General features: G+C 46.8%; 1 protein-coding gene across 1 annotated transcript; it reads right to left on the reverse strand.

The window, feature by feature from the left end:
• Positions 1-9,865, reverse strand: LOC141192344 (microtubule-associated serine/threonine-protein kinase 3-like). Its single transcript, XM_073661894.1, has 13 exons — positions 9,836-9,865; positions 9,111-9,196; positions 4,469-4,665; positions 3,941-4,079; positions 3,719-3,851; positions 3,362-3,527; positions 3,147-3,245; positions 2,790-2,912; positions 2,527-2,639; positions 2,346-2,437; positions 1,866-1,939; positions 1,274-1,366; positions 1-155 (listed from the first exon to the last, which is right to left on the reverse strand). The coding sequence occupies exons 1-13, from the start codon at positions 9,863-9,865 to the stop codon at positions 1-3; spliced, it is 1,500 nt and encodes a 499-aa protein (XP_073517995.1).
• Between the last annotated feature and the right edge of the window lie 1,918 nt (positions 9,866-11,783).

The raw sequence follows: 11,783 nt of genomic DNA on the forward strand, positions 1-11,783 counted from the left end.
CTAGGTATGCATGGACCATCGGCACCGCAGACCCTGTCGGAACAACAGGGGAGCTCCATCTGTGCCAAGTGCGGAGAGGTTAAACATGTGGTTGGAGTGGTAAAGACTCTTCCTTACGGGACTGTGCTGGGAAGAAGTTTGCCACTGTTTTGGACCTTGTGGGAGAGTAAGATTAACCCTCCCAGAATAAAAGTGTGTCCGGAAGTGGAACCCGAAGATCCCGACTCAGAGGTACCTGCCGTAGGGGTCGCGAACCTAGGGACAGAGTGTGAACCCAATAGGTTTCCCTTAGAGGTATTGACAGGAGAGGTTTGTTTGTGTGGGGGTGTGACTGTGGCACTACTAGATGTTCAACGACCTTGTCCCAGATCTTGTCAACCCTATAGAGTAAATCTTGGTTGACCGCCATGCGTGGAAAGACAGTCTCTGCACCCGGTTGCTGAGCCACCCCATTTACCTCTATTACCCATTCTCGTGCCCGGGTCAGGGTAGGATCCTATAGCTGAGCTGTCCCAGATAGATGTATACATATATCTATCTATATATATATTATAGGCATAAATATTCTTTTAAAACTGTTGTGATAATATATTATTTTTGTCAATTAACAAAATGCAGAGTAAAGTTTGATGGATGCAAAAAAATCTCCGTAAAAATATATATAATTTTTTTTATTGATAATAGGATAGAAGGATAAGGGAGGGAGAAAATCAGGAATAGAATCAATAGGTGAAATCATAGTCAGGAGCACAGCCGGGGTCAGATACCGGGTGATCAGTAAAAGCCCAGACAGGCGAGCAGTATGAATACCGCGGAGCCTGGTGACAGAGGTGATACATGTCCGGGTAGAGATGGAACAGTCAGAAGGCCTCAGGTAGATGGTGAAGGTCCTTCTATACAGGTCCAGCAGTGATGGTGGATCTGCTGGACTTCAGGTTTTCTGTCTTTTAGATGGTTTTAGGGCAACAGTGACAACATGCAAATGCACGAGCAGCCCTGGATAATCCACGCCGGCAGGATGATAAGATCCGGCGGAAGATGGAACCTATGAGAAGAGAAGTAAATATAATGTAAGTGATGGGACTCCATAATACATGATACTACTGTGCGGTCACTGTGCCGGACGGCAGAGGAATCTCATCACACAGAGGTCAGGGATCATTGTCAGCCATCACACATGTGACAATCCCATCACTGACAGATGACATCTGCTCCACATGAATTATTCTCACTGACCGACATCACACAACATGGAGATGACTCTCACACTTACCTCGTCTCTTTTTCCCCTTTTCTCCATTTTCTGGTTTTTGTTCTTCTATACTCAGATTTGATGCAGATTTTCTTTCCTCCTCAGCTGGAAATTCTGATCGGAAAGTAAAAAAAACCCTCATTAACGACATATTCTTCTGGGATCTGCTTTGTATCTTTCATATACATAGTAGAATTGTTCTAGTCATGTCTCCTATAGTCCTGGTAATCTGGCATTACATAATAGGGCAGAATAAGTCCTATATACCACACACGACCTTATCTGAGGGGCATTAAAAGTATCACTAATATGAAGCCGCGAGCGCCCTGTGTGCCGCCATATGGTGCATCCCTAATGAGCGATATACTACTATAGGAGACGATGTCTCATTATGATGACGTAGGTCACTGGATGCCCCAACGTATCTCACATAATCCATGAAAAAACTGTACAAAATGTAAGGAAACTGAGATACAATATGGGCCCATGGGAAATATCATTGGAATCCATGAAACATGGATAACATAGTAGACCTATTACAGAAAAACCTTGAGGAAATATTTGAGTCTTGATGGCAACATTTCCATTCTTTGTGCTGTAGACATGTACATACCTGACAATGGGGACGAGGATGGTAAGCTGATTATAGCGTCGTCTCTGTCAGATTGACGGAAAGATTCTTTCTGCCTGTTTGGATGAAGAAAATGTGTAAATCACAAGTAAACGCAGGATATAAGGGATTGTCTCACTAGAACAACACCGACTATAAGGACTAATAGGACATGTGACTGTCATCGTGGGGAAGGTCTCCTGCTCAAAACTATCTTCTGTGGATCAGAGCAGAAAACAACTACCAAGAATGGCTGACATGTAATACTACATCTCTCCTACAGTGTGGGCAGCAGTGAAAATGCATGACTAGCTACAATTATGGACTGCTATCACCAGCGATTTCTGAAGCCAAAAGTACAATGACCGCTAATCATGGGGCGGTGGATGCTACTTTTGATATTATCGTATTTATGTCCTATATTTGGTGTTGTGGTAATATATCAGCATGGAGCTCCCAGTAATGACCCCTTAATCTACTTACATTTCTGAGATGTTTGTACTGGATGATTGGGTACACTCGGGAGAGGACTTGGGATCCTCATCATTCATTGTCCTGGTAGCGGAGGTATGGAGCTAAATACAAGCAAAAATAAGATATGAAATACTTTTTTACTTTTAGAGTTTTTTTTTACGTATTCTGGATTTATTGATCACCTACTTACTTTAGAAAGCCTTTCAGAAGATGATATAAAATTTTGGAAGTCAAGGCTCTCATTGTCCTCACTTGTGTCCTTCTCATCCTCTGAGACCAGATAATTGCTTATATCAGAGTGATCTACAAGACATAGGTAATGAAGTGTTATTAAGGGTTGTCAGTATAACACAGTCTCCATTAATCACTATTATTAATGGGAACCAATTGTCACATTTTATGGAAGACGAGACAAACAGCCGCTTAGTCTAGGTGACGTATCTTTCTACTTACTGATAAATAAGCTGGTGTCCTCATCTGACACAAGCTGAGGAACGTACTCCGGCTTCTGACTTAGAAGGTTGTCAAAATCTAAGTCACTCAGGAACGGATGGCCCTTGATCTCAAATGCTCCTCCTGGAAAAAAAAAAACAGAAGTGATTCGGACATTGTCAGAGACAGCTCCATATCTGAACAGTATATCTTAATCTGAACTAATAACATAAGCAAGCCAACATGAAGGAAATAGACTTAAAATCATAGTATGGAGAATTAGAAATAGGCAAGCAGATAGAGAAGTGCTGATCCTCATGGACATGAGCGATATATCCTTGGTTTAGTAAGAAATATTAATGCTGTTATATCTGTTACCTGTCCCAAGTCTATGTGCCGGATTTCTTTTGAGCAGCTCATTGATGAGGTCCTGAGCATCGGGAGGAGGAGCATGATCGCAATCCCAAATTATGTCTCCTGTTATATAGAAAATTACAGAAAATAAAAACTCTGCATTTAACTGTAAGATAAAGCAAAGGAAATAACTAAACCAATGTAACCAGTGAAAGCAATGATTGGATTATTCTACCTACCAACTTGGCCAGTTCTATAAAGCTCAGTTAGTGAGTTCTCATCAAATGGTACAGATCCCACAAGGAATTCGTGCAGGATGATCCCCAGTGACCACCAGTCAATAGGTCTTCCGTAGCCTTCGTTCAGGAAGACCTCTGGGGCGATGTAATATGGGGTGCCACAGATCTGGAAACGAACAGAAGATCAAGATGAGAATCGATGAAACGATTATTGTGAAAAGTTCTCGCCATAAAAACACAATGACAAAAGACAAAATATCAGTGGAAAAGTTCTCTAGAAATGAAGAATGTAGAGAAGAGACAATAGTGTAATGAGATTTGTAAAGAACAAGCTAAGTTCCTGTAAGTGATGCTGACCTCGCTGTCCAGGAACTCTCTGTAGATGTCCACCGCTAATTCCTTGTGGACGTTGGTTTTTGGTATCATGAGACCAAGTTTGGAAGCTCCAAAATCGGTGACTTTTATGTGTCCAGCAGATGTAATCAGGAGGCTGTGAAAGAGAAGATGGTTTTAGACTCACAGACCATGTGATAATAGATGATAGCTTTACCCCTTTATTATACTACAGGGGGCACTTACTTATCCGGCTTCAGGTCTCTGTGCACCACACCATAGCTATGGAGGTATTCTACAGCAACAACCGCTTCTGCAAAGTACAAGCGGGCCAAGGGGACAGATAACGGACCCCTGGTGCTTAGGAGGGTCCCACAGTCTCCACCTGTAGAAGAAAGGAAATATGAGCGGTGAGTGGTTTATACAGCAGATCGCCATGATGTATGATGAGAAGTGAGCGGAGACATTGGGGCAGGAGAGAATATATACAGATATCATGTATAGTGCACATAATATTAGTCTGAAGTCATGGTGAAACGTCGTCCATGTCACTAATAACATAAAGTGATGTCACATCTCGTCTACAGCTGGAGATACTGACGTGCTCAGTGCGGACATACAAGGAGATCACACACATCAATGACTTTCCAGGCATCTTGGTAATAGATAACCTGTAGTAAATGCTCTGTGGGGATGTAACCGTCCACGGGGAGAATCCTAATGATGAGATGTCAGCAGACATGAGCTGAATATAATACAATGTACGTGTCCTACCTCCTACATACTCCATGACCATACACAGGTGAGATCTCGTAGGGAAGGAGCAGAGCATGGAGGCCACAAAGGGACAATCAGAGAATGTCAGGATGTCCCTCTCCAGAAAGGCCGCTGGTTTATCCAGGTTCCGCTTGGCCATTTTCTTCATGGCAAAGATCTGTTTTGAGTCTTTGTGGTGCACTAAGTAGACGGCCCTGGAGAGAAAGAGAATCCATGGGTTATAATGAATCATTATTAGCAGTCCGTCTATAGAAGTTATTATTAGTGTTGAGCGAGTATGTTGTGTTAACCCTTTCGCCGAGTATGCTCGGGCCGAGCTCCGAGTATTTACAGCTGCTCGGTGATATGGTTGAATCGCTCCCGTGTGCTTGATTTACAACTGTTTGACAGTTTTAATACATGTGAGGAATGTCTATTTCTTACACATTCCTCACATGTAATAAAGCTGTCAAACAGTTGGAAATCATGCACACGGGAGCGATTCAACCATATCACCGAGCAGCGGTAAATACTCGGAGCTTGGCCCGAGCATACTCGGAACAGAACATACTCGGTCAACACTAGTTATTATATGATCTTCTGTACTAATGTTTAATACTAGAAGTCCGGCCGTCACTAGAAATCCACATCTAGAAATACATGAAATAGCACTATATAGATCACCTATGGGAGGTCTGCACAAGCCACGTCTGTCAGACCCTCACCCAGGTCACATTATCACCTATGTGAGGTCTGCACAATGCCATATCTGCCCTCACCTAGGTCACACTATCACCTATGGGAGGTCTGCACAATGCCGCGTCTGCCCTCACCCAGGTCACATTATCACCTATGGGAGGTCTGCACAATGCCACGTCTGCCCTCACCCAGGTCACATTATCACCTATTGGAAGTCTGCACAATGCCACGTCTGCCCTCACCCAGGTCACATTATCACCTATGGGAGATCTGCACAATGCCACGTCTGCCCTCACTCAGGTCACATTATCACCTATGGGAGGTCTGCACAATGCCACGTCTGCCCTCACCCAGGTCACATTATCACCTATGGGAGGTGTGCAAAATGCCACGTCTGCCCTCACCTAGGTCACATTATCACCTATGTGAGGTCTGCACAATGCCACGTCTGCCCTCACCCAGGTCACATCATCACCTATGGGAGGTCTGCACAATGCCACGTCTGCCCTCACCCAGGTCACATTATCACCTATGGGAGGTCTGCACAATGCCACGTCTGCCCTCACCCAGGTCACATTATCACCTATGGGAGGTCTGCACAATGCCACGTCTGCCCTCACTCAGGTCACATTATCACCTATGGGAGGGCTGCACAATGCCACGTCTGCCCTCACCCAGGTCACATCATCACCTATGGGAGGTCTGCACAATGCCACGTCTGTCCTCACCCAGGTCACATTATCACCTATGGGAGGTCTGCACAATGCCACGTCTGCCCTCACCCAGGTCACATCATCACCTATGGGAGGTCTGCACAATGCCACGTCTGTCCTCACCCAGGTCACATTATCACCTATGGGAGGTCTGCACAATGCCACGTCTGCCCTCACCCAGGTCACATTATCACCTATGGGAGGTCTGCACAATGCCACGTCTGCCCTCACCCAGGTCACATTATCACCTATTGGAGGTCTGCACAATGCCACGTCTGCCCTCACCCAGGTCACATTATCACCTATGGGAGATCTGCACAATGCCACGTCTGCCCTCACCCAGGTCACATTATCACCTATGGGAGGTCTGCACAATGCCACGTCTGCCCTCACCCAGGTCACATTATCACCTATGGGAGGTGTGCAAAATGCCACGTCTGCCCTCACCTAGGTCACATTATCACCTATGTGAGGTCTGCACAATGCCACGTCTGCCCTCACCCAGGTCACATCATCACCTATGGGAGGTCTGCACAATGCCACGTCTGCCCTCACCCAGGTCACATTATCACCTATGGGAGGTCTGTACAATGCCACGTCTGCCCTCACCCAGGTCACATTATCATCTATGGGAGGTCTGCGCATTGCCACGTCTGACCTCACCCAGCTCACATTATCACCTATTGGAGGTCTGCACAATGCCACGTCTGTCCTCGCCCAGGTCACATTATCACCTATGGGAGGTCTGCACAATGTCACGTCTGCCCTCACCCAGGTCACATTATCACCTATGGGAGGTCTGCACAATGCCACGTCTGCCCTCACCCAGGTCACATTATCACCTATGGGAAGTCTGCACAATGCCACGTCTGCCCTCACCCAGGACACATTATCACCTATGGGAGGTCTGCACAATGCCACGTCTGCCCTCACCCAGGTCATATTATCACCTATGGGAGGTCTGCACAATGCCACGTCTGCCCTCACCCAGGTCACATTATCACCTATGGGAGGTCTGCACAATGCCATGTCTGCCCTCACTCAGGTCACATTATCACCTATGGGAGGTCTGCACAATGCCACGTCTTTCCTCACCCAGGTCACATTATCACCTATGGGAGGTCTGCACAGTGCCACGTCTGTCCTCACCCAGGTCATATTATCACCTATGGGAGGTCTGCAAAATGCCACGTCTGCCCTCACCCAGGTCATATTATCACCTATGGGAGGTCTGCACAATGCCACGTCTGCCCTCACCCAGGTCACATTATCACCTATGGGAGGTCTGCACAATGCCACGTCTGCCCTCACCCAGGTCACATTATCACCTATGGGAGGTTTGCACAATGCCACGTCTGCCCTCACCCAGGTCACATTATCACCTATGGGAAGTCTGCACAATGCCACGTCTGCCCTCACCCAGGTCACATTATCACCTATGGGAGGTCTGCACAATGTCACGTCTGCCCTCACCCAGGTCATATTATCACCTATGGGAGGTCTGCACAATGCCACGTCTGCCCTCACCCAGGTCACATTATCACCTATGGGAGGTCTGCACAATGCCACGTCTGCCCTCACCCAGGTCACATTATCACCTATGTGAGGTCTGCACAATGCCATATCTGCCCTCACCTAGGTCACATTATCACCTATGGGAGGTCTGCACAATGCCACGTCTGCCCTCACCCAGGTCACATTATCACCTATGGGAGGTCTGCACAATGCCACGTCTGCCCTCACCCAGGTCACATTATCACCTATTGGAGGTCTGCACAATGCCACGTCTGCCCTCACCCAGGTCACATTATCACCTATGGGAGATCTGCACAATGCCACGTCTGCCCTCACCCAGGTCACATTATCACCTATGGGAGGTCTGCACAATGCCACGTCTGCCCTCACCCAGGTCACATTATCACCTATGGGAGGTGTGCAAAATGCCACGTCTGCCCTCACCTAGGTCACATTATCACCTATGTGAGGTCTGCACAATGCCACGTCTGCCCTCACCCAGGTCACATCATCACCTATGGGAGGTCTGCACAATGCCACGTCTGCCCTCACCCAGGTCACATTATCACCTATGGGAGGTCTGTACAATGCCACGTCTGCCCTCACCCAGGTCACATTATCATCTATGGGAGGTCTGCGCATTGCCACGTCTGACCTCACCCAGCTCACATTATCACCTATTGGAGGTCTGCACAATGCCACGTCTGTCCTCGCCCAGGTCACATTATCACCTATGGGAGGTCTGCACAATGCCACGTCTGCCCTCACCCAGGTCACATTATCACCTATGGGAGGTCTGCACAATGCCACGTCTGCCCTCACCCAGGTCACATTATCACCTATGGGAAGTCTGCACAATGCCACGTCTGCCCTCACCCAGGTCACATTATCACCTATGGGAGGTCTGCACAATGCCACGTCTGCCCTCACCCAGGTCATATTATCACCTATGGGAGGTCTGCACAATGCCACGTCTGCCCTCACCCAGGTCACATTATCACCTATGGGAGGTCTGCACAATGCCATGTCTGCCCTCACCCAGGTCACATTATCACCTATGGGAGGTCTGCACAATGCCACGTCTGCCCTCACCCAGGTCACATTATCACCTATGGGTGGTCTGCACAATGCCACTTCTGCCCTCACCCAGGTCACATTATCACCTATTGGAGGTCTGCACAATGCCACGTCTGCCCTCACCCAGGTCATATTATCACCTATGGGAGGTCTGCACAATGCCACGTCTGCCCTCACCCAGGTCACATTATCACCTATGGGAGGTCTGCACAATGCCATGTCTGCCCTCACCCAGGTCACATTATCACCTATGGGAGGTCTGCACAATGCCACGTCTGCCCTCACCCAGGTCACATTATCACCTATGGGTGGTCTGCACAATGCCACTTCTGCCCTCACCCAGGTCACATTACAGATGAGAGAATCTACCGATATTCATCCCGGGCAGATTCGCTATATTTCACCAGTAGATACTATTCAGTCCAAATAAAAATTGGTCTAAATTGAAAGTCGTCCAATGGCCGTAAGAAGTTTATTATGCTCCCCCCACACATTACAAGGCATAATTGCTCAACTGTATATAGCTGAGCTGAATAGTGATCATTAGATGTGGACAGTGGTGTGGACTCATCATGTCCCTATGATAACACTGAATGGCAGCACAGCATTGTCATAGGGAACCCTTAGAAATGTGGATGATACAACAGAAATCTCACCCATAACATCCGCTGCTGATCAGTTTGGATGTTTCGTAGTCGCTGATATGCGGCTTTCTCGCCGGGATCAATGATTCCATCAAGTTCTAGAAAAGAAGAAAGAATGATATTAAGATACAGAAGATACAGGAAAAAAGCTCCAGATACAGAAACTTCTCCCCTATATTATGTCCCAGCGGATGTGCACTGATCCGATGTAGGGAGGATACAAGCCGGACGCTCCGCAGACATGGATGTAATATAAGGGGGGATCCTCCCGGGGTTATATGGAGGATAATACTGGACGGCTCATTCACACCCCATGATCCGGTGATACACAGACATCTCCCCCTATGATACTTACATCAGCAGATTCTTGGATCTCCGGGATCTCACAGATTACACTGTCAGGATCCGCCAACTCAGCTGTTTCTAAAATAGTGATAAAACGAAGAAGAAATAAAATGTATTAGATGATATTAATCCTACATAGATAATACAGCAATATAACGGGGAAATGACAAGACGTCTGTGAATGGGATTAATATTCGTTATATGGGGATTCTAATATGGGAGTGTACGGCGCATCCATAGACATCAGTAGCATCGCTATCTGTAGGGAGTGGCAGAGGGTGCGGCTGGGGCGCGCTCAGAGGGTCCTACCAGGAGCATCATACATCATATTATGCATAGGGGAGCTGTGGGCTCACTATACGATATATAGGGGAGCTTTGTGCTCATCATACTTTGTATACGGGGAGCTGTGGGTCCATCATATTGTGCATAGGGGAGCTGTGTGCTCATCATACTGTGTATACGGGAGCTTTGGGCCCATCATACTGTGTATAGGAGAGCTGTGTGCCCATCATACTGTGTATAAGTGAGCTTTTGGCCCATCAAACTGTGTATACGGGAGCTGTGGGCTCATCATACTGTGTATTGGGGAGCTGTGGGCCCATCATACTGTGTAGAGCGGAGCTGTGGGTCATTCATACTGTCTATAGGGGAGCTGTGGGCCATTCATATTGTGTATACTGTGTATAGGGGAGCTGTGGACCCATCATACTGTGTATAAAGGAACTGTGGGTCAATCATACTATATATGGGGGAGCTGTGGGTCCATCATACTGCGTATAGGGTAGCTGTGGGCCCATTATCCTGTGTATAAGGTAGCTTTCAACCCATCATACTTTGTATAGGGGAGCTGTGTGTTCATCATACTGTGTAAAGTGTCACTGTGGGTCCATCATACTGTATATAGGGGAGCTATGGGGGCATTATACTGTGTATAGGTGAGCTGTGGGCCCATCATACTGTATATAGGGGAGCTGTGGGGGCATTATACTGTATATAGTGGAGCTGTGGGAGCATTATACTGTGTATAGGGGAGCTATGGGTCCATCATACTGTGTATAGAATAGCTGTACATGGGGGTCTCAGGGGACATTATTAAATGGGCACTTGAGCATTATTATTATCGGGGCACTCAGAGTATTGTGACCGACAAAGATCCATATGTGGACTTTATCACTTTTATAGGGGCAAAATGTGGAAACTTTTCTAGGACACTTGCACAGGGCAATGATATTTTCTAGGGGGAAATTTTACTATCTAGAGGGAACAAAGGGGGCAATTTACTTTGTAAGAATCACATTGGTGGCATTACTATGTGGGGCAGTAAGAGGATCCCTGTTTTTGTGCGGCACAGCAGCTGCAGTAATAGGGACACATAGGGCAGCAGCGGCTCAGTATTGGGGTATCAGCAGGATGAGGAGTTTGTGCAGGTTGGGAATAGATGGGGACGTGGCAGGAAATGTGAGAAGTCTAATGTGTTTGGAAATATCTGGATATTCCTTGTAGAAGGTCGGGTGGTCGCTCACCTGTAATCAGATCGCTGTTCAGCTCCGGCTGACTCATATTAGGGTCAGCGATTCCCGGGATAAGATTTTGTTCATCTTTGGTGTCGCCTTCTGCTGTTTCCTGATAGATATAATATATGTAATTAATATGTGGAAGATGTCACTAAATCACCAAACACATAAATCAGGAAGGAGTAAACCTGCATTTATAGATGCACCAATTGTAACTGCACAAATCACGCGCCATCTTGAGAACAAGGGCAGCTTGTGGTTGCTTCAATAAAATCAGTGTTTTATCAGCAGGAGATTATCACTAGAGGACTATCTGTCTCACGTCATCTAGTCCTATTGTTCTGTGCAACCTCGCCAGCACCTCTGAGTAGCAGCTTTCTGCCCATGCACAGTGTACACAGAAAGCTACCAATCACTGGTGTGGGCGGGGTTATACACAGATATCTGCCAATCACTTGTGTGGGGTTATATAAAGAAAACTGCCAATCACTGGTGTGGGTGGGGTTATACACAGAAATGTGCCAATCACTGGTGTGGGCGGGGTTATACAGGGCTCAGCATTCAGAGCACTGCCAGATCTGCAGCAGAGAAAACAGTGATTATATCAGAACTGCTGCCTCCAGTAAGGTTATCGATACATCACTGGAATCAGGGTCTCTGCCCCTCCATCATGCTGCTCTCAGATGAGTAGCAAAAACCTGGTGACAGATTCCCTATAATATAAATGCTATTATGTAACGCAATGGTGTCATCTCCTCTTAGAATAGCGACGTCCTGGGGTTATATGGGGATAATACTGGACGGATCATTCACACCCCATGAT

Source organism: Phyllobates terribilis, unplaced genomic scaffold (assembly GCF_046119375.1).
Source record: "Phyllobates terribilis strain yellow unplaced genomic scaffold, ASM4611937v1 Scaffold_1__5_contigs__length_1240528914, whole genome shotgun sequence".
Lineage (NCBI taxonomy): Eukaryota > Metazoa > Chordata > Amphibia > Anura > Dendrobatidae > Phyllobates > Phyllobates terribilis.

What these genes read in the sequence shown, in the direction of transcription:
- LOC141192344 (XM_073661894.1), bottom strand. Translation starts at nt 9,865, where the DNA reads ATGATGGACCCACAGCTCCCCGTATACAAA. An exon ending in GAGAGTTCCTGGACAGCGAG is followed by an intron (nt 3,528 to 3,718) that starts GTCAGCATCACT and finishes GTTCGTTTCCAG; the next exon opens with ATCTGTGGCACCCCATATTA. An exon ending in TTATAGAACTGGCCAAGTTG is followed by an intron (nt 3,246 to 3,361) that starts GTAGGTAGAATA and finishes TCTATATAACAG; the next exon opens with GAGACATAATTTGGGATTGC.